Source organism: Gobio gobio (assembly GCF_949357685.1).
Source record: "Gobio gobio genome assembly, chromosome: 1".
In the NCBI taxonomy this organism is placed as follows: Eukaryota; Metazoa; Chordata; class Actinopteri; order Cypriniformes; family Gobionidae; genus Gobio; species Gobio gobio.
Genome location: NC_137097.1, coordinates 53,970,453 through 53,998,103, shown reverse-complemented (window position 1 = coordinate 53,998,103; position 27,651 = coordinate 53,970,453). Strand labels below are relative to the sequence as shown.

Here is a 27,651-nt window from a genome sequence, read left to right as displayed (position 1 = left end):
ACTACAGGCAGAACTGGAAAAAATGAGTAAAACACAGTGAAACAATTGAACATTTGCTCCAATTGTTGAAATAAAAGACACCAATTTTTAAATAGTTAAATTATTTGTATTTGCATATATATATTTATGTTTGCATTTTTGTTTAAATTATTTTTTAAGAATCAGAATAATTCTTATGCCAAGTTCATTTATGTTTACATTAAGCTGTTTGTGTTTGCCAAGAAATATGGCAACTTGATGCAATAATATATAGAATGTGTGATCATCGGTGTGTGTTTGCTTATTAAAATGGCTTTGAATGCAGCTCATTCGTTCAGAAGGGAGAGTTGTAACTATCTTATTATATTGGTTTTTCGTTTTTCTTAATGGACCACTTTAAAAATTCCTACTTACTGCACACCTTTAAACAGGGTGTACAATGTTACTTTTGGGGTTGATTAGCAAAAAGACACATTGGAGTAGGACAGATGCACTGCATGGTCAAATAATGGACAGCATGTTTGAGTAAGTTAGTGGCACAGACTTTAGTGATGGATTGATCCAGATCATCTCTAGAGAATAAAAAAGAGATGACTGAGACAACATCTCTCATGCCATATAGAGATGTTTGTTGAGAAGGTTTGTTTATGCCAAACAGTTGCACACGTTTCCCGTTTTAAGCCTGTTTTGACTAAACGTTATTAGCCTTGTGAACTGCTTAAGCTGACAAACTTGAGCCTGCTGGGAGTCTGTTTTTTGTTCTGTCATTTATTACACTGTAGTGTGCTGTGTAATCTTTAAGAAAGTAAGTGTCTTCTCTATGGTAGTTTGTGCATGTAGAGTAAATCTCTTTGAATAACAGACTCCAGCAGAGCTTTGGGTCCCCATTGCCCTGCAGGTGAAGCGCTTATGGTCATATGACTGTGCCATGTGACATAATATTGTATGTGACAGTATGAGCTTTAAAGCGCTGGATCATGAGATCATGATGAACAAGGAGGCATGGCAACTAACTGTGATGAAGTCACATGCAGAATGGCACTGCATGCTTGCTACTCTTACATTCGAATAGATTTCGATTTGTATGTGTGTATGTTAGCTAGTCTCAGCCTCAGACGGCATGCCTACAGACCACCCACAGTGACTGTCTGATGCATAATATAGATAAAAATGGCAACTTCAGGCTGAAATCAACACTTCAAATCTGGTTGGCTTGATTTATGCAACTTTCAGGAGTCATTCCGCACAGGATTCTTATCAGTTCACTGGGAAACAACGTGTTTAAAAGGTACCAAGTTAAGCACTTTTAAGGAAGAACTAATGTGTAGATTTGCAAAAGTTTAGCAGGTTAGTGCCATCAAATTGAGATTTGTTTGACCCAGAAGCTTTGTTTACTTGATTTTGTCTGTGAAGTAGGATTACTTAGTACTACAAGCATATTCCTTGGATTTTTTTGCTCCCTGTGAAAATGTGAATTCATTTTTAGTGGCAGACTATTACGGTATAAAGTGCAACAGTTCTTGACTACCTTTTCAGCAGCCTTGGTTCTGGAAGTATTTTTACCATTCATTAAAAAAAAACAAAAAAAACAAGTCATGAGTCAAACCAATCATCTACAAGGTGAATCACACTTTGATTTGAAGCAAAAACATTTTTTTAAAAAGAAAGATACAAGATGGCTGCTATTCCATGAAGCGTTTACAAATTATATAATCAAATTGAAAACGACAGATAAATATAAACCTTGTTTATTGTTTATGTACAAACAATTATGCGTATAGTTAATATTCGTAGGGAAACTGATTCTATGTCATTCGCAGTGCTTCATGAGAGTAGGCGGGTACTAAAGTTATTGTTTAAAATCAATTCCCCTTGGAAAAAAGAAATATCATTTTTACATCCGGAACCCGACTTCTGCGCTGCATTATGGTAAAATTCATTTCAAATAACCACACCCCTAAACATCACGTAAAACCAAAACAGACTGTGGTTGGTCGGCTTACATGTCAGTCATGCAGTCACTTCCTGCCTAAGTGGGCGGTTCTTGGACAGAATAAGCTGCCAAGTGGAACAGACGTTTTGCCGCAAGTCGAAAGTCTGGTTAAATAAGGCTAAATGTCCTGCTGCTGTCGTACTTACTGCATATTGTTAAGAGTTTTGTAAGTTACATAAATGGGTAAGTGAGCAAAGATTTATGGGTGTGCACTAGTATAATAATTCACAAGCGTGCATCCTTATTTCTCTCTTTTTACTGTGTGTCTCACATTAATGTATTTCTTCCTTCAAACTCCCTTTCTCCCCTGTGTCTTTGTGCGTATGTGTGTGTATGTGTGTCTGATTCCTCTCTCATCTCTTCAACTGCTCACACCTACAGCGGAGGCAGCGGGTAATGTCTCTCTCTCTCTCTTTCTCTCTCTCTTTCTCTCTCTTTCTCTCTCTTTCTCTCTCTCTCTCTTTTTCTCTCTCTCTATCTCTCTCTCTCTCTCTCTCTCTCGCTTCCTCCTTTTGCTCTTAATGCTTGTCCTGGCAATTACACAGCTTTCCTCTCTTTCTTTTTTGGATTTGTCTCTATGTCTGTCTACAAGTCACCCATCTCCTTCTATCACTCTGTCACTGTTCCTGTGTTAACCACCCGTGGGCGATCATTCGCAGTCCACGCAGTCCTGATAAGGGGGTTTGAGAGGTCCCTCACCTCTACACCCGTCACTCTAACAGCAATTCTCTGATGGACACTTGTTTATGCTTGACAGTGTGTAACCACATCTGCTGAGAGGGCAGGATTCGGCACGGCACTGGAAATCTAGAGCACTGCCCTCTGTCCTTGACACTGAGACAGACGAAGAGAAGAGAGGAAGATAATAAATATGCAAAATAAATACACATTTTATACAGTGAGGTTCAAAAGTGTTAGAGCACATTTAAAATCTGAGATTTGTTCATTTAAACATGGAAATAAACAAAGTTAGAGCATTTAGGAAAATTATAAACAAAGAAAAGTCACTTCAAATGATTTTGTTTGCTTTGTATGAAGAACAAACCAAAATTAAGTTGTAGTTCCTTCATGAAAGATGCAACGATGTCCAATTCATGAAAGCATCCGTATTACTTTATCGTAAAGTTCAATTTGTTAATATTAGTTAATGCATTAGATGATTTGATATCATAAACAAGGTTGTTTACACTGTGCTCCCTCGTCTAATTTAATTTTATTGGTGAATTTTTAAATATTAACACAAAGGTATCATAAGCTAACAATGAACTAACTTTTTCAGCATTTACTAAACTATGTTCATGTGCTTATACATACTACTACTTTTCAGAAGTTTGGAATAAGTATTTTATTACTTTTATTCAGCTATTATCCATTAAATTGATCAAAAGTAAGAGCAAATACTTTTACATTGTTAAAAAAAAAAATGCTTTCTATTCAACAAAAAATCCTGAGAAAAAAAATATTCCACGGTTTCCTCTAAAATATTAAGCAGCACACCTGTTTTCAACATAGATCATTTCAAGAAATGTTTTTTGAGCGCCAAATCAGCATATTAGAGTGGTTTCTGAAAGATCATGTGACACTGAAGACTGGTTTATTATATTTTCAAAAAAGCATTTTCACTTTTGGAACCCATGTATGTGATGGAAGTTATCAAAAGCATCATTACAAAAGTTTGTACTTCTGTAATATAAATGAGTTTACAACCACACATTTACGTAGTTTAGTCTTCAGTGTGCGACTTTTGCATTTATCTTGCTGGTCACTAGCCGCACATCTGCCATCCAACGGCTGTACACACATCTGGTGGATGGCTGTGCTCGGGTACCACAATAGCGACGTGCAAACTGTGATAATGTAAGCCAGAAAGTCTTTAGATCGACTGTCTTCAGCGTGACACGGTTCTTCACACTACAGAGCCAGAGCTGATATAACGGACCAGCTCACTCCTCCCCTCTGGAGTGAATGGATGTGTGTTTCCGGATCCTTTTGTGTTTATTTATTTTTTTTGTGTTTGCCAATGGACAACCCCAAAAACAAGAAAGAAAGAAGTTTGGCTGGGCATACCACAGTGGTGATGCCTGATTCTGCTCCTGTATGTTTCATGCTGTCATCATGGCAATGTAATGAAACCAGCCATTGTTTCTTGGGAAAAGAGGTACAGTGGTGGTTCCAGCATGGGCTAAGACGGTACAGTGGATATTACTTATCCACTGAGCTAGTTCCCAGTATAGCATGCCATGAGCCACACCAGCGAGCGTGTCTGAGAGTGTTTATTGACAGATTGACTGAGTGCATGTGTTTTAGTATTTGTCGTTCCTAAGTACTGTGAAATGGGCTTGATTGTCTAGCTACAACAGGCTACATTCTCAGTGAGGAGACAAGGACGAGATTTCAGATTGGCTGAGAGTAAATGTGTGGATGTAGCAGGCATGTTTCATTGTTTTAACAGCCTGAGCTACTAACTCACCCCTAAATTGTGTGTGCAAGACCAATTACCCATGTAGCCTAACGCCTTTCACCATTTCACTTTCTAACTGTGTTATGTGTGTGTGTTTGTGTTAATTTGCAGAGGAAGCAGCAAAGGGAAAGACATCAGTACTATCAAGTCCCTGCGTGTGCTCCGAGTGTTGCGGCCTCTGAAAACCATCAAGCGTCTACCCAAGCTGAAGGTACCTCTGTGTTTGGCTGTTTTCTCCCTGTGTTGTATTTTACATACTAAGTGTATATTTCTCTATGGTTTTGGTTCCGCTTTCAGGCTTCATTTTAATTTTTTTGAATCTGTTATCTGACTTTTTTCAGTCTGCTTTTGATTTTGTAGCTGCATTTTAGGAATTGATCTGTTTTTTAGGAATTTATTTAATTTCTGTTTTTGGTTTTATGGTCATTTAATACCTTTATTGTATTGTATTTGTACATTTTGATTCTGTTTTGTCATATCTTATAATGGTTATGTTCTGCTATTAGGCTATATTTTAATATATTCAATAATATAAATTAATTCATTCTTAATTATTTTTTTTTCTTCGCTGTTTTTCATGCTGTTCTTGATTATTTTATTTTATTTTGTCTGTTTGGTTTATTTCAGTTGACTGAATTTCTGTTTCAGTTTTTATGGATATTTATTAGCTTTGTTACATTGAATTTTTATACATTTTGTACATTTCTCCCATAAGGCTGAGTTTGTGTTTTGCTTTCAATTTGCTTTGTCTCTTCTCTGTTTTGTCTATTTTCAGGCTGTCTTTGACTGTGTGGTGAACTCTCTGAAGAATGTGTTGAACATCCTCATTGTCTACATGCTGTTCATGTTCATCTTTGCTGTGGTGGCTGTGCAGCTCTTTAAGGGCCGTTTCTTCTACTGCACTGATGAATCCAAGGAGTTTGAGCGAGATTGCAGGTGAGGGAAAACACACGAACACATTGATTAACCGACACATTGGCGTGTTATTCTAAAAGCATTTTGTTGTTAGGGGCGAGTATCTTGTCTATGAAAGAGATAACGAAGTGAGGGCGCAGAAGCGGGAATGGAAGAAATACGATTTCCACTACGACAACGTGCTCTGGGCCCTTCTCACCCTCTTCACCGTTTCTACGGGAGAGGGGTGGCCGCAGTATGTACACATCTCAATTCCTAACCTAATTTCCAGTGTATGTACACAAAGTCTGAAACCAGTAGTTCAATTCTGCTTCTGTTTTCTAATGTAATGCAAATATTTTCATCACAAATTACAATCTGAGTGAATCTGAAAGTTTTACATGGCATATCTAAGAACTCGTTACGATTACCTAAAAGATTAGTACAGTATCACATTGTCTCCCATTTTTGCCGCTCTCCAGGGTGCTTAAACATTCAGTCGATGCGACCTACGAGAATCAGGGCCCGAGCCCAGGTTACCGGATGGAAATGTCCATCTTTTACGTGGTGTACTTTGTGGTCTTCCCCTTCTTCTTCGTCAACATCTTCGTGGCTCTTATCATTATCACTTTCCAGGAGCAAGGAGATAAAATGATGGAGGACTATAGCCTGGAAAAGAATGAGGTGAAGGACTTATCAGATGGAAGGTTTTATAAGCTAAAAAAATCAGTCTAGCTCGTTCTTTATGCATATCCCTGGCATTGATCTCATTTATATGGAGCATCATATTAGGCAGATTTTCAGCTTGATTAACCTTATCGTATCTTTTCTATTTTCAGAGAGCTTGTATAGACTTCGCCATCAATGCTAAACCGCTCACACGACACATGCCTCAGAACAAGCAAACATTCCAGTACCGCATGTGGGAGTTTGTGGTGTCTCCTCCATTTGAATACACCATCATGGCCTTGATTGCCCTCAATACCATTGTCCTTATGATGAAGGTGTGGCAGTATTTCTCTTTAGTACATATTGCTTTATTGCTTTAGAGTTTTGTAAAAACAAATGGCCTGGGGAAAAAATAATTTCTATATTGATGGTCTACGATGTTTATATATTTTTTTACCAAATATAGAGACAGTTTAATACAGATGAAACATGTTGTGTGTGTCTAGTATGATGGAGCATCACTTGCCTATGAAGCTGTGTTAGGAAACCTGAACATAGTGTTCACCTCGCTTTTCTCCATGGAGTGCATACTGAAGATCATTGCCTTTGGAGTGCTGGTGAGTATAGTTTTCTCATGTTTAAGTGTGTGTGTGTGTGTGTGTGTGTGTGTGTGTGTGTGTGTGTGTGTGTGTGTGTGTGTGTGTGTGTGTGTGTGTGTGTGTGTGTGTGTGTGTGTGTGTGTGTGTGTGTGTGTGTGTGTGTGTGTGTGTGTGTGTGTGTGTGTGTGTGTGTGTGTGTGTGTGTGTGTGTGTGTGTGTGTGTGTGTGTGTGTGTGTGTGTGTGTGTGTGTGTGTGTGTGTGTGTGTGTGTGTGTGTGTGTGTGTGGAAAATCGACACTCACTAACCACCAAATGCATGTAAAAGTACAGTTTTTAGAAACTGCAACATAATACATGATTTCAATTTTACATTACTCAAATTGTAAGACACACAAGCCAACTAAAAAATATTTTGCGACATATATACAGTCAAACCAAAATGTATTCAGACACCTTCAACATTTTCTCACATTATCACAGTTTATTCACTATAGTTTAGAAAATAGTAATAAAATATGACAAGAACTGAGAGTTAAACTGTGTCAGAACAAATTCATCTTGATAATGTCAGATAACTTTGATAGAAAAGTAGACCTATGTAATGGACTACAATCAACCAATCAGCTGTTAAATTTAAGTACACAATTAGATAATACCAATTTAGGTTAACCAATTACCAAGCAATGCTTAACTTTGTTCAGTCTGTGGTCGCATTAGCAATTAAAGAAAAAACACTTAAGCAAAACATGGTCAGGTCAAAGTGTCTGAATAATTTTGGTCCCAAATGTTTATCAATTTTACTGGTAGTCCACTCTATGAAGAATTTTTGGGTATAATATGTCACAGTTTACTTTATTTTGCTATACTCACTTACATAAATTAATATGTAGTGTCCTGCTCCTGCACCCACTAGTAAAAAATTCAAACAATTGATTTTTGGTGTGACTGTATGTATGTGTATTTATATATATATATATATAATGAGAGAGAGAGAGATGCCTATGGCCCCGATCAGACAGAACGCGATTTTCTGGTTTGAAAACGCGAGGCGCACCGCACTGCCTTTTTTGGTTGATGTTTTTTAATTTAGAAAACATCAGTGCGCTGTTTTTTTATGTTTCTAGGCAACCCCCGAATCAGCTGTGCTGTCAGTCTAATCAAAATAACCATCACCACAACGGAAGGCCCACCTCTCCATTCATTCGATTGGACAATGGAGAAAAAATGCGATGACGTCAGGCGCTTTTCTGCTCAGTTAATTTTTTCTTTCAACTTCATGTGCTCAGAGCGCTCCTTCAAAAACGCGAAGCGCAGCAGGCGGTTAAATCGCGAGGTGCCCGGGGCGCATACGCAACGTGCATAACGCTCACTGTCATCAGAAATCTATTCAAAAAAGGCGCCTCTCGCTGCAAAAACGCATTCTGTCTGATAGGGGCCTAATGCTTTTTTCCCACCCCTACAGAACTCAATGTATTTGCACACACCGAATATTCCTCGCATTAGGCCAACAAAATGAAAATATGATGAACAAAATCACAATGTGCTACATTTTTGTGAGAATTGCAATTTGACTTGAGTGCACCTGCACTTTTTGTCTCAAATGAGCATTCAAAATATAAATAATACCTTAGTCTTAAGGATGAAAATATAGCCTTTATATTTTTAATATAAATAATTCAAAATACAGACATTTTTATGGGTGTTTCATTTGATCACCTTATTTGCCATTGCCAGGTGTGGCAAAAAGTTTGTGTTCATAAATCTGTTTTGTGTGGAAATAGGGCTGAAGAAATGATGGGTCTTTAGAAAAAATAGAGGTCAGAATCAGCATTGTACAAGCAGATTTATGAACAGATCGAGCATGAGAGAGAGATCAAAGAGGTAGCATTCTGAAGTAGATGAGAAAGGGGTTGGGACATGGAAGTCGAGGATACAAAGGAAATGGTTGTAGTCAGCTAAAAGTCATGCAAGTAAAAGACGCACACGAAGATGGAGAGCTGGAGGGCACATTGAAATGATTAGGAGTGGAAAATGGAAAAGAAGGAGATTTAGAGCGAAATGAAGATGATGGGTATAACACGTGTTGGATGGAAAGTTACACACACACACAATCTTTGCACTGGTGCCCCTGTTACCACGCAGCTGGTGTACTGAATGGCTCTAATGCAGTGTTTTCCTGTAGGCACTCACTTGGCAGCTCACAAAAAGGCTGTTATGTTCAGCATCTGGGCCACTAGTCTTCTAGGCATCTACCCTTTTTTGTGCACAGTGTGAGGGGGATGAAAACACAGGGAAGGAATAAGGGCTGAAATGGGGAATGGAGCTGTTTTATTAGCACCAGAGAGTTCAAATAAATTGTTTGCTCCTTTTTCTGTCAGCGGGTCACTGAGTGTATGTGATCCTCCTTTAGCCCAACTGACAAACGCATCTGTGTCTTTTCACCACAGAACTACTTCAAAGACGCCTGGAACATCTTCGACTGTGTGACTGTACTTGGCAGCATCACTGATATTTTAGTCACAGAGCTAGGGGTAAGTGTGTAGCAGAAGGGCTGCCATCTGTGTGTGCGTATGTGCGTGTTTGTTTGTGTATCCTATCTGTACGTTTGTGTGCAATTCCGTATGTGATTGAGAGAGTCTCAGCAGGATCTTCTCTTGCTCACTGAGGTGTAAGGAACTCCTAAAAGTCTTATATAATCGCCCCAGTTGGTGTGTGAGGCAGATCAGTGAGCCAGTGGTGCTCATTGGTGACAGGGGTCTGTTACTTTTCCAGCTTCGTCATTTATCCCAGAGTCAGATCAAACTGACCTACCAGTAAAGGAAAAAAATTACTATTAGTAAAAATACTATTAACATGTATTTATGTTCCAGCAAATGATGATGGCCATTTCTAAAAATTTGTGAAACAAGATTGTGTTTTTTCTCTTGGTTTCAGACCATCAGCACCTACCAGTTAACTTTTGTACAGGCACTTTAAAAAATCTAAAATGTAGGTTTTGTGACTTTAAAAGTCTGTTCACTGTGAGGTTATTTATATGCTAGTGTGCACCTAAATTTTGTCCCATTAATCACATCTACACATTCAAAAAGTACTGTCTGTCTTTTCAAGGAAAACAGACCAAAGATATTGATGACTCCTGCACTACACAAATTTTCACACAAAATGCTATCTAGAATGAGAACGGCCCACCACCAAATGCTACTAGCGAATCATAGTTCATGGCTGTAATGTAACTAAAGTCCCTATTCGATAAAAAAAAAAAGAGAGATTGGGTTAATTTGATATGTCTAGCCCGAACTTCATGTTTAAATAGAAATTTGTCAACATAGGAAAGAAATAAAAATTTGACATTTGTCAAAATGTATTTGTAAATGAAATATTTATTTGGTTATATAATATTTCTATGTATTTATATATTTAGTAATTTGTATAATTTATCGTTTCATTTTATTTACGCTTTAGCTTATGTCACAGTCGGGCAAAACCATGATTTACTACTTGCTATTGCACATCGATGGCAGGTTGCATTAGAGGGACATTGGCATTCTAGAAAGCATTTTATTGGGCATACATTTCAGTCATCAAGACTTTTGTTTCCATCAAAGAAATGTGAATAATTACATTTTATTTAAATGTACTCAGCTTTTAGGATTACACAAGCTTATTGATGACATCAATGCAAACACACATGGGCTTTTGTTGTAAATTCATGGGGTCTTTTAAAAAAAAAAATTTGTTTGTGAAATAACTTATGATATGATATTAATAACACAGTCATTCCAAAGCCCTGTTCACATCGCCAGCGACAAAGTGACATGATCCCATTTAATTTCAATGGAAGGCTGGCAACTTTATTAGAGACAAGAAAATTGATTATCTGTCAATTTCTAATTACGTTTTAGTAATTTTTAATTTATCAATCATTAATCTAGTTAATGATTTGATGCACTGAGCTCTGCTGTAGTTTATACTGTAAAAAAAATTCAGGTCTCCAATTGAACATTTTCTAGTGACCGATCACATCTAAATTTTGCAGTTGGCCAAATTGTATTTCTGTGAATTGATGCAATTTAATTCACAGAAATTCAATTTGGCCAACTAAAAAATTTTGATGTAAAAATTTAAATTTAGATGACTGATCACTAGAAAATTTTCAATTGGAGACCTGTTTTTTTTTTTTTTTTACAGTGTATACAACAAAACTCTCCAACAGCAGAATGCTACATTTGAATTATTTTAAGTCTAACTCCTAGTCAAATTAGAATGATATCTTGGTTTTATATATCCCTTGTTGCATTTATTAAAGATATGGCCAGATGTGCAGTCTACCACACAAGGGACACAAGCGTCTTCACAGTATAGACTAGCGGCATACAGAGACAAAGTCGCTGGCAGTGTGAACGGGGCTTTAGTTTAAGGCCCAGTCCTGTATCTGGATATCTACCTGGAGAGTCCTGGTAGATCTTCAGACCTATCTGGACCTGGCGTGCTTCATTAAAGTTGTAATTAAAGTCTGAAGGAAATCTCCAGTTATCTGACTGGCAAATAATATATGTACGGATAAAAGCTTAAAGGGTTAGTTCACCCTAAAATACAATTTCTGTCATTAATTACTCACCCTCATGTCGTTCCAAACCCGTAAGACTTTCGTTCATCTTCGGAACACAGCTGAAGATATTTTTTTATAATATCCAAGAGATTTCTGATGCCCTATAGACTGCAACATTATTACCACTTTCAAGGCCCAGAAAGTCCATAGAGTTAAAATAGTCCATGTGATTACAGTGGTTCAACCTTAATGTTATGAAGCGATGAGAATACTTTTTGTGCGCAAAATCTTCCATGTCAGTCTCTGATGCTGTTCCGTGTTGTATTTTGGGGTTTTTTTTGCACACAAAAATATTCTTGTCACTTCATAACATTAAGGTTGAACCACTGTAATCACATGGACTATTTTGACAATGTCTTTACTACCTTTCTGAAAATTTAAAGTGGAGGTAATGTTACAGTCTATAGGGCGTTAGAAATCTCTTGGATTTCATAAAAAATATCTTAATTTGTTTTCTGAAGATGAACGAAGGTCTTATGGATTTGGAATTAATGACAGAATTTTCATTTTGGAGTCAACTAACCCTTTAACAGCAATTTAAGGTGCATTGAAAGCATATGAAATGTGCATCATCATTTTAAAAATGAAATGTTTTTGTTATAATCAACCTTTAGTTGGATCAAAAAGTTTGTTGAAAGATATGCATAATGATAATTAATTTCTTGTTTTATCTTTTCTTACATGCTTTCTTTAAACTCTTCTTTATGGCGGCTTTGCCCTCTGATGACTCCATCCAATCAAAATGCACTATGAAACTCATGTGTATATCCATGACCTGACCTGACCAATCACAATTGTTGTTTAATCAACCTTCAAAAATACTGCTATAAACCATGCTTCTGCAACATCTACATGTAGATGGTTTGTAATTATTTTTTTTTAGTAATGCATCTAATGCATCTGTTTCCCTGTGGCTGATGGTGATGCTGGTAATGATGCATGTGCTCGAGTCATGATGACCTTTCACCCCTGCTTGTCTGATGATATGACAAAACTCCTCTCAGCTGAGGTGTAATTGATCCGTAGCACAGTTTAAACATTTGGTGTTTCTCTGCAGGTTTCCTGAATGCATGTTGCGCTCAACGTTTTTGTTGTTAGGGAATGCTAGTAATTATTATGTTTCTGACACAGCATCTTCATACAGTCATATAGACATCTAAATATATAAACACACACAGATGTAAACACACTGAAGGCATCTAAATAAGTCAGTTATGAAGGTAGAGATGGAGTTAAATCCACCTTGAGCTCATACTCTATATTTGTTTCCCTGTATTTCTGTGCTGCTTAAAAGACATTGAACAGTCATTTCTTCCCTTCAATTCCTGACGATTTCATGTGCCAAAAAATGCCAAAAAGTACAACATCTTACCACTTCTGACTGAAATGTGTCCTTTTACCCAGCACATGTGTCCCTTCTCTTTGCTAGTGCCCTCTGTTGGTCATTGTAAGCTATTAATGTGGTTGGCATGATTCCATGTGAATCTACAGATCAGTGCATTTGGTTGACTGAAGCAAGAAGTTAGGGTCTGTGCACTCCCTTCCCTAATGAGGATGTTTAGATTCTTACGAATTTATTTTATTATTATATTATTATTATTATTATATCTTTTTGTATGAGTTGCTGCCTCCTCCCTCTTCTGTCTTTCCCCTTTTTCACCCTTGGATATGATGAGCCTGTTCAGTCTTGCCAGTTTGATATTTATTTTCTGGTTTCTCCTTGTTTGATTTTGTTCCTTTTTTTTATTTATTTTTCTTTTCTTTTTCTTTTTTTACAATTTGTTCACAATTTGCAATCAAATGTTTCAGACTGACATCATTTATTTTCTCTCTGTCTGCCCACCTCTCTCTCCTACTCTTTCTCTACATCTGTCTGCTGCTTCCTTTCTCTCTCTATAGGACAACTTCATAAATCTGAGTTTTCTAAGGCTCTTCAGAGCTGCTCGTCTCATTAAGTTGCTCAGGCAGGGTGAGACCATACGCATCCTGCTCTGGACCTTCGTCCAGTCTTTCAAGGTAAAATTATACGCACAACGAAATATGCAACCACTGTTTTATGAGACTTTTTTAGGGCAGCATAAACACTGTGTTAATCTCATCAATGAAATTCATGGAGAAATTGTTAGTTAACATAGGTTGTTTTGTTTATTTCGTCAGAGATAATGAAAATGTGTATTGTTCCGATAAATAGACGTAGAATGAATATTATTCTTTCAAATAATCCAATTATAGTCATTAATGTCACAGATTAACCGGCTTCCACTGTGTGATCAAGGTAAATGCTTTGCGTGTAAATTAACTCACCTAAACAGATACATAAGATTAATCAGATTTATACACAACATTAACTGAATAATACTTTTTATGTCTGCACAAAATGGTGTGAATGCACTTAAGTGAACTTGAGATATGTAACGTGCTAGTCAGGATATTATTGCCAAGCGAGCATATTTATAATGAGACTTACACAATATTTTTGTAAATTAATATGGTATTTTGTAGACTAAAATTATATGCTATTTTAGTCCAAATAAAATTGAGGGAAAGAAATCAGAATATAAGAATTTTGTTTTGATGTTTTCAACATGTCTGAGACAAAAATAGTGTAAAAATGAACTATGCATGCATCTCTTGTAGACAAAATGTTAACATTCTGACAATACATTTCTCCCCATACTTACCAGGTTTTCACGCACATTTAAATGCTGGTTACTTATCTGCTGTGTTTAGGCTCTGCCGTATGTGTGCCTACTCATCGCCATGCTGTTCTTCATCTACGCCATCATTGGCATGCAGGTATGTGAGAGAGTGTGTGGGAGGCTGCACAGCACATACTGAGAATAGGTAAATGACTATATTTGAAGGTAGTGGGCAATGAGATTGTGGGTTTATGCTGGGGTGGGTTTTGTGTTTCACAGCTGTTTGGGAACATTTCGATTGACGAGAATCTTGAGAGTGCCATTAACCCGCACAACAACTTCAGGACTTTTTTCCAGGCCCTAATGCTGCTCTTCAGGTTTGTGTGTGCATCACAGACTGGCTCTGATGAATGTTGTGTGTGGGTTACATACACGTTCTAACCGTAGTTCAACTCTGTGTGTTTGTAGGAGTGCTACAGGTGAGGCATGGCATGAAATCATGCTGTCATGTCTGGGAAAGAAGGTGTGTGATAAGGACTCTGGTAATACGGAGGCAGAATGTGGGAGCGAGTTTGCCTACCTCTACTTTGTCTCCTTCATCTTCCTCTGTTCATTTCTGGTGAGAATGACAACACTGTTGTTATCACTACTATTGTACTCATGGGCATAATTTACGGTGGAACATGTCACTGCAGCTGGTTGCAATGGCTGATTTTGTCCCTGGCTTGTATAAGATGAAAGGATCTCCAATTGTTGAGCAGTGTTGGTTATTAATATATTATAATGAGAGGCAATCTGGAACTTCAATTTATCGTTTTGATGTTTTGCTGCGTGGTCACTATGTTTCTCATCAGTGGTGAACAGTGACTCAGACATGTGACATACTTCTATATTGCTTTTCCATCTGTTCCACTGAAATAACATAAATAAATGCAAACAAAATATGAATGTGGATTATTCAAACCAAACATTTGGTCGTAACATGTATTACGCCGTTAATCCATTGACCTATCAAACTGAGTAGCAGCATGATTACTGTAATGAGGGCTTGTTTTACATCCACCAAAAAACAACAAACATTCCACTTTTTATTACAATGTGACTCCCATGACTGTATTGTATTATTATTGCTTAAAAGCAAAGAAGCTCAACTCATCAAACCTTTGATGCGTGTAGATGCTGAATCTTTTCGTGGCTGTGATCATGGATAATTTTGAGTACCTGACACGTGACTCCTCTATCCTGGGACCCCATCATCTGGACGAGTATGTGAGGATCTGGGCAGAGTATGATCCAGCTGCTTGGTGAGTCCATGTGCACTTGTATACATAAACACAACAGTATATACTACTCTTGTATATTTTGTATATGACATACTAATGCTGAATAGTACTAATTACTTGGTAACTTGAAGTGAAGTCATAAATTATTGGTTATTTTATAAATTGATCTCACTAAACTCATCAATACACGCTTGGTAGTTTCATATATAGATATACAACTAACATTAGTTTGTCAATAACATGTTTCTTGGTAATTCATAGATAATCCTCATGAAAAATAAGACCATTGAATCTTTTAAAATACATGCTGTTTAAAATGCAGACTTAACTTGCTCTGACTGCAATTTTTTACATTTCTTTGGCCCCTACATTTCTGGACACCATTTTTAAGAGGCTATTTTAAGAAACTCTCTTATGTGTTCGGCTGGAATGCTTCGTTTTTGACATTGGTATAGAGCCATGGCCTCTGGCACAGTCTTAAATGTACAGAGCCTGGCTTCGTTGTATCCTACCTTGGACCAAACAGAGGGGAGAATACCACAGCACCAGCTGAGAGAAAGGGATCATGGATTTGAGCTTCTCAGCTCTGTTAAAATCCATCAATCCCCCCCAAACCCTCCTACGTGCCCTTCTGTGAGTCCCAGTCCTCCCACTCTGGAATACTGCATACTGCAAGCCAAACTTACTGTGCCAGCCCCCATCCCTTCTACTGAACACGCTAAGTTTCCCGGTATCTGCATTCCAGTGCCTGTCACCCTAATGTTGTGTGTTAGATAATAATGTAGGTGGGCAACTGAGCGTTTATGGGATATTTAGAGAAGAAAAGGAAGGAATAAATCTTAACATGCAAGCAAGATTAAAGCCTTTGTACAGAGGGAAATTATGCTCAAAAGTCTTCCAGATACAGTCTAACAACAAGAAAGAAAGGAAGGATGAAAGAAAGAAAGAGAAGAGAATGGAAGTAGAAAAGGGAGGAAGGAAAGGTGGTTGAATGTAAAATGAATGAAAATGAATGAATGTAAAAGTCAAAGGAGTAAGGAAGTCAAATGAGAAAGTAGGGAATGAAGGGAAGCAGAAAGGAATGGAAAGAGAAAGGAAAAGTGGAAGTAAGGAAGAGAAACAAAATGATGGAGAGGAGAATAGAACGAAGTAGAGTGGAAGGAGGTAGGAAAGAATGGAAAGAGGAAGAAAGAGTGAGGAAGAGAGAAAAGGATGAATGAAGGTGGGAAGGGAAAGAGGAAGAAAGAAAAAGGAAGTAGAAGAGAATAGAATAGAAGGAATGAAGGGGGAAAGGGAAAGATGAAGGGTGGTTAAAATAGAAGGGAAAAGGAAGGAATAAAAAGAGGGATGAAGGAAAGGAAAGGAAAATGAGGAAGACAGAAAAACATAGAACAAAATGAAAAATGAAAACAAGAATGAAGTAGAGACGGGTGAGGAACAGTAATACAGTGGTGTGCGAAATGACCCGACGCGTCCTAAAGATTTGACGGCTTACGAGCAAATAAGAAAATGTTTGTGTGATTCTGTGCTTCTTTTTCTGTTCTTGTGCTCTTCTTCCTGCCAATGTCTCTGTTCTGAGTTGTGTTCTCTAACTTCCCTGTATTCTTCTTACAGCGGGCGCATTCATTATAAGGATATGTACAGTTTATTGCGAGTTATCGACCCCCCTCTGGGCTTAGGCAAGAAATGTCCTCATAGGGTGGCCTGCAAGGTTTGACTTCCACTTAAAAACTAATATTACCTGCTAGCATCCAGAATGCAATGAATGTCGCTTACCTCCTCTTCTTTTTCTTTTCAACAATGTTTTTGTACTTTCACCATTTCTACTTGCATTCTACTTGATATGACAATGAGAATGTGCAGGACAATGCCGACACTTACAGGAGCATGAAGTGCACTAGTGTGTGTGTATGAAACAAGCAAACGAGAAAACCACTAAAGTGAAAGACAAACAAACAAAAAAGAAACAAATCAGCCATTTTTGATTTTTGTTTTGCTTGCTGTTGAGGCACGGCTAGGCCTAGCTGGTACGGTAACGTGCATTGTTCTGGGTGGAGGGGGACAGAAACTGCATTGACATAAAACTTCATTACAACGCCCTGCCAGCAGTGGGACTTTATGCCTGTTCTGAAGCCCCCCTGCTCTTCTATGCAACCTGCCCCATTGCATAGAACGCCGTTTTATCACTCAAACGTTGAGCAACCCCCCTCCCACCTCCCCCTTCCCCATAAATAAACCAATCATCAGTCTTACGGCAGCCTAGTTTACCAAACCGCACCTTTCGTCCAGGCCAATAACCTTCTTTTTGTTTCTGTTCTGTTCTCCTCCCTTCCCACTTTCCCGTGTCCTTCCTGATCCCTTCTTTTTTGATTTACTCCGTTTCTTCTTCTCTTTCTCTCTCTCCCATGCACATTTCCTTTGGTTTTTTGTTTTGTTTCGGTTGCCCAGTGGCAGAATCAGTTACAGGGATATGTATGAGATGCTCAGGCACATGTCTCCTCCGTTAGGCCTGGGGAAGAAGTGCCCTGCACGGGTTGCCTACAAGGTAGAGGGCCTCCGAGTGGCCAGCGCTGTGTCTGTACTGTTGGTGTTTTCTCTTTTTATTTTCTCTCCTTCTTTTCCTCCTTCGTTGTCTGACGGAGGCCGCTATTGTGATTCTGGTGGCAGGGCCGGGTTCGAGGGTGTTAGGCTCAGACGGGCCGATCCACAGGGAAGCGGGAACGGGCAAACCTTCTCAGCACTTTTGCACCGTATAAGGACATACGCACCGATAAACGCTAGCGCACTCTCGTGCAGGTTTTAAAGCTTTAAAGGATGAAATGTAAAGGTCTCAGATTAGTTTTTACAGTCGACCTCGTTATCGATGCATTAAAGCTAAATGTTATGCTTTAATGTACAGCAGTGATCAATAAGTGAATTTAAGAACTGAGCATGACAATAAACACAAAAGCTGTGTCCCAAATGATGGAGAATACACTTATGCACATATACTATGTACTCTGCCGTCTAGTGTATTAATTTTATATGGTTATTTTGTCATCCAGTATCATAGTCTGATAGCCCCTCCCCTACGTAAGGAAAGCTGCGACAGTAGTGTCTAACATTCCACACTTTTTCTGGAACATACCACTCACTGTTTAAACTACAAAATGGCATAGAATAGTGCATAAGACCAAATTGGGACGCAGCTAAACACATACACATGCATACTGTATATTCACATAATCATGCACACACACACACAGACAAACACGCTCAAATACACACCCAAATGTGCGTGTGCAGCAGTGGTTGGAAGGCCTGTAGGACTTTAGTCCTCCGAGTCCCTCAGCTCTGTGGATGCCGCTCTCTTAGGGACCCTTTCCTCTTGGGACCAGCTCTCTGTCTCTCTCTTTTCGCTTACACACACACACACAGATATGCACACACGCCCAACAACACACATGTAATCCTTGGGTGGCGTTAAGGCACTACGACGGTCATTTTCGTACAATGTTTTGCACACACAAAAAAAATCCTTTTCCCACTTCTCTTTCTTCTGTCAATGCAGTTCTAATCTGTTTCCAGCCCCTCCTCTTTACATTCTGCCAATCATCTGCATGCTCCGCCTCTCAGGCCATTGGCCCCTCTCACAAGATACTCCCATAGCCTTTTCTCTCTTCTCCTTCTCTTTCTCTGTCTGTTCGCAGACGTACACTGACATTTCACCCTTGGTCAGTGAACGACAGCTAAAAAGTGCAGGAAAGGAGATCTGCTCCCTTAGTGAGCCCTCAACAAGACTGAGATCTCCTTTCTCTTACCTTTGCTCTTCACACCCTTCATTTTTCTCTGTCCCATTTAAACTCCCATTTCGTTGTCAAGTAAAATATTTAGCTCCACAGAGTGTTCAATGATCTCCACTAAAATAGACTTGCGGTGGCAGACCAACAATCTCTGTGTTTTCAATCAAGACAGGTCACTTCCTGTCTAATGGGGTCTCGGTCGCCCCCTAATCTCAGTGGAATGAGGAACAGTGACCAAGACCATTGCATTCACCCTCTTTCTCCCTGTCAAACATTAGGGCCCATAATAGAGGATCGCCTGTAGAGAATGTGACCAGCCTGTGGTAGATCTTTTTTTTTTTTTTTTACGTTTCCTGTAGCTTTTTCTTACGCTTCATTCTCCTTTGCCCTCGGAATTTCATGTAGTTTTCGAGCTCTCTTTAAATTTGGTGTCACTGTCTCTGTCCTGTCCTGTCTCTTTCATCACTACCATCTCCACCATCCAAACTCCTCCTGTAAAAGCTGTCAGTCCTAAACCAACTTCCTGCTCCGGTACTCCTATCTGGCAGCCCACTGCTTTTCTCTTTATCATCTATAGCATTAAAGTATAACCTTTGCGCAGCAGGTAGCCGAATCCTCACTCGTAGCTCATCCTCTTCACAACAACAACTCACAAAGCCATTTCCTTTTTTTGTTCTTTTTTTTTTTTACTGGAGAATGCTGCTCTAACCTAAACCAATAGCCTGCACCCATCTTTTTTGCATTGAGAGACCAGAGAATCTGGATCAAGCTCTTGTTTTATCCAGTAGCCCATCTATGATTGAGTCTCAATGACAGCAACCACTACTAAACCTAAATGAATGAGCTGAAATGAACCAACTAGATGATGCTTTCAGTGTTGGCTGCTCTGTTGCTTATCCTGTGATGCATGTGACTGCATGATGCATGCTGGGAAAGACGGTGGGGGGTGGCGGGTGAGTGTTTCTTCTGGGATGGAGCGGGACGGGGAGACATCGGGGAACGTGGGTGATTGCATAGCAGAGGGTGTCATGGTATCGGAAGGATTGAGGTAACATTTAACCCTGTGCAATGCAATTATGACTTTCTGTGTTTGAGTATAATCTTTCCCCAGACCAGTACAGGATGAATTATACTTTAAAACACTGACATTTACGTAATGCCGTTTTAATGTATTACTTCATCCGCTGGTCTGAGTTTGATATGTGAACCTCCTCCCGGAAAAGCTCTTTGACTGACAGCTCAGAATCTGATATGAAAACAAGATACGCTATCGCACAAATTTGTAGCATATGCTACATACAGTTTCATTGATATCTAAATCAGTGGTTTTTGACTGGTTTTGCTTCAGGACTAAATTAGAGGGCAACCCATCTACAAAACAAGCAATAATGTGCTTAAAATCAAACATCGGTGTTGACACATTGATTTAGTATGATTTGTTTTACCTTAGTGGCACCTTACATTATGTTCATGGTTTTTGACAAATCTGTCACACAATTTGTCAATGATGGCATCTGGCTAATTTGATGGAATTCCACCAAATTACAAAGGAATTGGCAGAAGAAGAAAAAAATGCAGTTGGATTACACACACTTTGAGGTCAACAACAAAAGATATGCTAGTTATTTCATCGCTTTTAAAAAATACAAAGTTTTATTTGTATTATGTTTCAAGTATGTGTGACCCAATTTAGGTTCATGACCAACCATTTGAGAACCATTGATCTGGACCACAGAATAATTCTTTATAATCAATTTCTCCTCTTTTGTCATGATTACCGCACTAAAACAGCTCTAAATTAAATCTAAACTGAGTATCAAAGGTCACAGAGCTAACCCTGAAAATCCCTCCTCCTTTCTCCTCCCATCCCCTCTCACACACCAAAAGCACACCCTACCCGGAGGTTCAAAACACACACACATTTCAGTGGCCCTGTTCTTCTGACTGCCTCTGATTGGCTCTCCACAGAGACTGTTACGGATGGATCTGCCGGTTGCCGATGACAACACGGTGCACTTTAATTCTACCCTTATGGCCTTAATCCGTACTGCTCTGGACATCAAGATCGCCAAGGGTGGGGAAGGTTTGCCACCCCTTTCTTCTTCCTTTCCTCATTCATTCCTCTTGATATATTTCCTATTTTAAGTAATTGTAGACTTTTCCTCTGTTTGTACCTAAATCTGTCTGATTATTGCCTATAGCGATTTAATTACAGTGGGGTTAAAAAGTCTGAGATTCAAATTTCATTTGAACCTTAAAAAAAAAAAAGAGTACTCGTAAGAGAACTTCTGAACCCCACTGACTCTTAAAATATAATTTGTAAGATTTTGTGCAAAGTACTTTTGCATAAGATTGGATACAACTTTGTACAAAGCATAACAAAAATTGTGTGTGTGTTTGTGGAAATATATATGCATATTTGTGTGTACGTGTACCTGTTGCTGTGTAAATAGGAGGTGTAGATAAACACCAGATGGATGCTGAACTAAGGAAGGAGATGATGGCGATATGGCCTAATCTCTCTCAGAAGACTCTGGACCTTCTGGTGACGCCACACAAGTGTAAGTTACCCAGGAGGTTGGTGTGTCCACAGCGTTTCTCTTTTACCACCCGAGGACAGCTTTTCTCAGTCAGCCCACTCACTGCTCTGCACCCCCTGATGCTCCAGGCCTGCACCCTTAGTTTAAAGTCATTTTAGACATTATAGATATAGACCACACACTTTTAGGATGCAAACTAGTCGCATCAGTAAGAATGAAATGCTGAAAATTATGCAGAAAGTATGTAGTGTGCAAATCAGATTACAGTGCAAACATATAAATAGATGTGTATACATGCAAATGAACCAAGGCAATATTATACTTCAGAACAGCCAAACTCGTAGCCTTTCAAAGTGTAGGGGAGAGCGGGGCACAACCTAACGCGGGGTTAGTTGTAACACACATGGTTTAACACTTTCCACACATTAACATGAAACTTAATGTGTTTACTAGTTGCCATATCAACATTATTTAGAGAAAAAATTGCATCAAAATTAAAAAAGTCTTTGGAAGATATCACTGAACATTTATTTAACCATTGTAAAAGTACATTTCTTACTTAAGTACATTTTTAATTTCCGTTTTTTGTGTTTATTTGAAATAAGAAAAATCTGATATTATTTTAATATTATATCTGTTATTTAAGATTTGAGATAGTTCTTTAATGCTGATCTAACCAGCAGAAGACACATGTGCAATGTGGCCCTATTAGAACTATGCTATTCTATTCTATACTTTTATGAATTCTATTGATAAACCACGAGGAAAAAGGTGAAAAAATGTCAAAGTCAATGTTCAGAAATGCTTAATTATTGTTATTTTTGAACTATGCTATAAAGATGTGTTTTGAGGTGACTCAAAAATTAGTTTATTTTTAATGATTAAAATATGCCATTATTTTATTTGAAAAAGTTAATAATTGTATGTTATTAACAACATTTTTTTGTTTGTCTTGGTTTTTTTTTTTTTTTTTTATATTAGGTAACATTTTAAGCTGTCATTTGGTCATGTTACAATTTACCCCACCTATGGGGCATGTTGTCACATTTCTCTTCCCTTCTTTCAGGGTAAATCAAGAAAAAAGTACACACTGTATAAATGAAACAAAACCACATAATTGTACTAGACGTGTGCAATTAATGTGGGAAAAAATAAATACTCTGAACCACAAGTGGATTTACACAAACTGTGAAAGTCAAAAAGCGTTAGGTTGTGCCCCGCTCTCCCCTACTCCATGTGATGGCGTGCGCAAACACAGGCACTTGACACATGCACACTAGAAAGTTTCATCCTTGGTTATCTGGGAACGTATATTGTTATTGTAGTCGCAAGTATTTTGTTGTTGCTCCACCTTGTGGACCAACTTATTAGTGCAAAATGATTCAAGTCGCATGTTCGAGCTTAGCGTACAAGAGTACACAATGTTCGAAAAATATAAAAGATGCTAGTATATGCTAGCTTGATGATGAAATTTACTTTAGAAAAAATACTTTAGTGCGGTTAAAAAAATGTTTTAAGATGTTTAAAGGACACCTGTTGTATTGTCGTTATCTTTAACATGTTTAGCTCCTCCACTTCTGCTATGTAGAAAAACTGCAACTTAACACAAAAACATATAAACAAATATATTTTGAGAAAATGTATGTTCAAGTGCTACAAAAACATTGATAACAGCCTTACGTGTGTACATCCTAGCTCACTATGCCTGAGATCAGGGGGTGCCTAACTATAGATCAACCCTCTATAGATGTCTTTTCACTACAGGGGTTATGAGATTCCTGACAAGATGTACAGTACATAAAACAGTATTATTAAAAAGAAAACATTTTATTGCACCATTGATATGCTACCAATAGGATGTATGTGCTAGCTCGCCGGTAAGACTTGTTAAAAACATGCTAAAGGCTAACTATCTTATGAGACCTGCTTAAAGCCTAATGCTTGCTAGATGCTCCAAAAAAGCATGAAATAGTGAGGTGGCATTAAAGCTTTTGGCCAAATCATAATGCTAGTAATATAAACGTATGTTTGCAGTTTGCAGCAAGCATGTGCTAATTTAGAACTGTATTGTTTGATGCTAATTTTATCTTCATTGTTCTATGCAGATCCTATACAGAGGTGGTGACCATGGCTTTAAACACCACTAAGCATGGCATGTAAACCTAGTCAGAAGTTACTCTTAGTAACTTCTCTTAGTAACTAGTCCAGAAGTTACTCTTAGTAACTTCTCCATATGGACTCAGTTCCATAATGTGGCAAAGACCATTTTTGGGAGACCGTTTTAGCTTGTTTACTGTTTCTAGGAGTTATGCTGTAGTTTGTTGTCAGTTCTTGCAATACTTTGACACTTAAAACAGCAGAAACAGTAAGAGTATTTAAAATATTGATCTTAAAAATGAAGTGCATAAAAAACTTAGTTTTAGAAATTGTAATCAGTCTGCTTGTGAAAAGACCATTTGCTCTGTGTGTGTCGATTTGACACTCTTTGTTGGTGCATGTGAGTTTGTGCGTTTGTCGTGTGCATGTCCCGTCCCCTCCCATCCCCCTTGCTCAGGGTCCATCTCACCTTGTCTAATCGTACAGGGTAACTTGTCCTTTTCTCAGCAGCGACAGACTTAACAGTGGGAAAAATCTACGCTGCCATGATGATCATGGAGTACTATCGGCAAAGTAAAGCCAAACGGACGCAAGCTCTCCACGATGAGCAGGTATGCCATCTTCCTCTCACCCTGCAGTCACAATCTCAATCCATGATGATCTGTGATGAGAAATCCTCAACTATGCTAATTAGTCATTTTTTTCCCAACTCTGAAGCATGAACACGCTTGAATCTTAGCTAGTGAGTCGATGTATGCCTGCGGATGTGCCTATATTAAAGAACATTATTAGTTAACAACCAAAACATCTCACCTTCAGATGGGGAACCAGTGAAAATATGCTGGATTCCCTCCGCTTGCCACAGTTCATGTGGAATCATCAAATTTTGACAATGTACTCACCTTCTATTTTTAATTTCGTGACTGTGAGTGGTCAAAACTTTCTTTTGTACTTAGTCATCCAATAGATTTACCTGGTTTCTTTGCTTAAAGGGGTGGTAAACCACGATTTCACTATTCTAACTTTAGCTAGCGTGTAATGTTGTTGCTTGAGCATAAACAACATCTGCAAAGTTACAACGTTCAAAGTTTAAAGCAAAGGGAGATATTTGCTTTTAAAGAAATCGATTTCTAAGAACTACAGCAAACGGCCAGTAGGCGACTACACACATTCCTCCAGGGTTGGTGACATCACCAGGCTCAATATTTACATAAAACCCTCCTCCGAGAATATTAAATAAGGGGGGGTTAGGCCATTTTGTATCGCGGCGCTGCTGTTGTGGTATAGTTAGGCTGGAGTGTTGTTGCCGCGATGCCAAGGAAACGCTGTTATATTCATCCGGATTGCTGGTCTGGGGTACTTGCTCTGTTCAGCCTTCCTTGGGACGGGGGTGCGTTGCAGAGCGTTTAACATACAGCATGTTGCACGTGTGTATGAGACAGCGGGGAACAGGCGCGCGCGGGGCTCCCTGCAGCACATTTCACGGAGGAAAACATCCACCGTCTTCGCGATTTGAATGCCGGATTTGCACAACGTCAGCTGCGTGAAAAAAACACTGCCAGTGCGTGGATGCACGACGCGCGCGCTGCACATTTCACGGAGGACAACTTCCACAAACTTCGCGAGTTCAATACAGGATATGCACAACGGCTTGTCCTGAAAGCTGGATTTACAAACAGAAGCTGTTCACGGGCCACAACCTGTAAGTCTGATTTATTTTTCATCAATGTGTTTTCCTGTAATAGGTTGTAGCAAGGAAGTAAACAGATGACAGCGCTGTTCTGCAAACCAGTCTGTTAAATGCTCATTCATACTTAACGTTATCCGGCGAACACCTAACGTTACAAACACTAACGTTAAAATCTCAACAGCGAACCTGGCATTAGTGTAAATGATTCTTTGATTAGAGCTTTTATGTATTGTTTATCTACAGGCTTGCTAAACATGGTTCTGTGTGTGATTTGGCTAACTTACTAGTAAAGCCAGTGCTTAGTGTTCATTTTGGGTTAGTTCTTGCCACAGATATTTGGCTATAATCGTTCTAAAAATACAAAAGTTAAAGTGCCATTCAGTAGCGATCATTATAGATCCGCAGTCTTTACTCTTGAGGACTGAACAGGTTCTGCTCGATCATCTTCACTCAAATGTTCTGGGTCTGATTCGGGCTCATATGGTTTTATTGACGCCGTTGTTTCTAATACTGACCAAAGCACAGCCTCCGGTAAAGGTAAGGGGCGTGACGTTTCCGACAACCGTGCACTAGGCGGTTAGCGAATCACAACACACTGGGCCAGCTAACCAATCAGAGCCCATCGCGTATTTTTGAGGGACTGGCTTCATAGAACCCGGAAAGCATCAGATCGTTTTACAAGGAGGGACAGAGCAGTGTAGAATAAAGGTCAAATATATGAAAAATAAGGCATTTTTTTAAAAAACGAAGCATGAACACATGTTACAGTGCACCCCACAAACACAGTCAAGCCTTCAAAAGAATGTGTTTTACCACCCCTTTAAATCTGTTGATAGTGATGTCAGCTCAACATTTTTCTGGTACTAAGAACAACCATTTAACATTAAAGTCTGCCACAAAATAAGATATATATGGATGGAGGTGAAGTGTGTAATTTTTGCACCACTAGGGTCACCAATTGGAACAATGGACAAATACCTGTAGTTCTGTCCCAAACACAATTTATGTGCCCTGGTCTTTAATCAAAAACCAAGGGGCAAAAAGCATCCCTCCCCCCAAGAAACCTGTCACTCACATGAGATCACAGGGTAAGACTTTAGAATAATGGCCCTTCATTAATAAGTAACTATGCAGGAAATAATGCTGGACAAATGAGTCGTACTTCATTACTTGGATGTATGTCACATTAGGGGAGAAAAGACGATCGCAATTTCTGTTTCATGCCAACCTTAAGCTGGGACAAGAAAGTATTTTTACATTGATAAAATGACACACATCACCTTTAAGCTCTGTGTGGGTATGTTATGTCGTATTTGTACCGCAGTGCTTATTAAATTAATTGTGAATTCAGAAACATTTTAGCTGATCTCTTTAATTAGTAAAAACTACTATAAGGATTGAGGGAATTTCATGAAGAAATTTCATCTCACAACTCATCTTCCTTGGTAAACTAGACTTGCAATCATAATGTAAAGATTTAAATCAAATCTATGCAAGGAGTGAAAAGCAATAGAATAAACCTGGGAAGCCTCGTAATACTGCACCTTAAAAGGTTTTACAATTTGGAAAGTATTGCATTGCATGATTGCTCTCTTCCACATAAACCTCTAGATTCATAATTCATTGCCAAACTTATTGACCGCCATAGATAATTCCTCTTTTTATGAAGTCACTTGCAGTGGGTGCTTTATTATTTCAGTATGCCTTATGGGTTGTTTTAATAATGTCCATTCATTCTTCCAACTGAATGACAGAATAATGTGTGGCCTTCTATAATTGAATCTTAGCAGTTTAATGACTGTTGATTTTGGTTGCAGAAGGAGTGTACAAAATCATTGTTTAGGTTTTTTATTTTTTTATTTTATCAGTCAAACACTATAACACACACAAACACACTTTAATTTCCTAATTGGTTTATATGAAGATGGTTATACATGTGCTTATGAATATTAGACTGAATAGAGTTTAATGCAACATGGGCCTGATCTACAGTTTATAGTGTTTTGTTCTTGTGTGATCTACAACTATACATCCACATGAAAGTTGACCACAGTTTTATAGACATGGACATGGCCTATATTTTATCTCAATGGTACACCCATGATGTTTCAAGTGGATGTAGCAGTTTTTGCAGATACCATTGAGCTTGCTAAGCTTTTCTTCATAAAGCCAATCTCCTAACTCATCCATTAGATAGTGTTAAGTAAAATGTGCATGTTGTTCACAGATTATTTAATTATTTTATCAGCTCTCATTCAACTGTTAATTCCTCTCATGAGATTTTAATATGAAACCTGCCTTTGCATTTGACATGCATTTTGTGTTTTCCACTGGATTGGTTGATTTTGTTAAGTTTTTTTCCCCCCTTCATTTTCCAAATCTCAAGGTGTCATTTTAGGCTGGTGGTACCAATTAT

The 27,651-nt window shown here is 38.5% G+C and overlaps 1 protein-coding gene across 1 annotated transcript in view; it reads left to right on the top strand.

The window, feature by feature from the left end:
- Positions 1-27,651, top strand: part of cacna1aa (calcium channel, voltage-dependent, P/Q type, alpha 1A subunit, a) — a gene marked incomplete at its 5' end in the record, with an annotated part of 111,143 nt that overhangs the window by 69,168 nt on the left and 14,324 nt on the right. The window contains 16 exons of the mRNA XM_079825022.1: positions 4,545-4,644; positions 5,209-5,369; positions 5,443-5,583; positions 5,810-6,011; positions 6,167-6,331; positions 6,503-6,613; positions 9,043-9,126; positions 13,104-13,220; positions 13,935-14,000; positions 14,123-14,220; positions 14,312-14,462; positions 15,020-15,147; positions 16,741-16,837; positions 20,877-20,982; positions 21,362-21,469; positions 24,056-24,156. Of these exons, the coding sequence (XP_079681148.1) occupies positions 4,545-4,644; positions 5,209-5,369; positions 5,443-5,583; positions 5,810-6,011; positions 6,167-6,331; positions 6,503-6,613; positions 9,043-9,126; positions 13,104-13,220; positions 13,935-14,000; positions 14,123-14,220; positions 14,312-14,462; positions 15,020-15,147; positions 16,741-16,837; positions 20,877-20,982; positions 21,362-21,469; positions 24,056-24,156 (1,936 nt within the window). The remainder of the gene's footprint in view (positions 1-4,544; positions 4,645-5,208; positions 5,370-5,442; positions 5,584-5,809; positions 6,012-6,166; positions 6,332-6,502; positions 6,614-9,042; positions 9,127-13,103; positions 13,221-13,934; positions 14,001-14,122; positions 14,221-14,311; positions 14,463-15,019; positions 15,148-16,740; positions 16,838-20,876; positions 20,983-21,361; positions 21,470-24,055; positions 24,157-27,651) is intronic.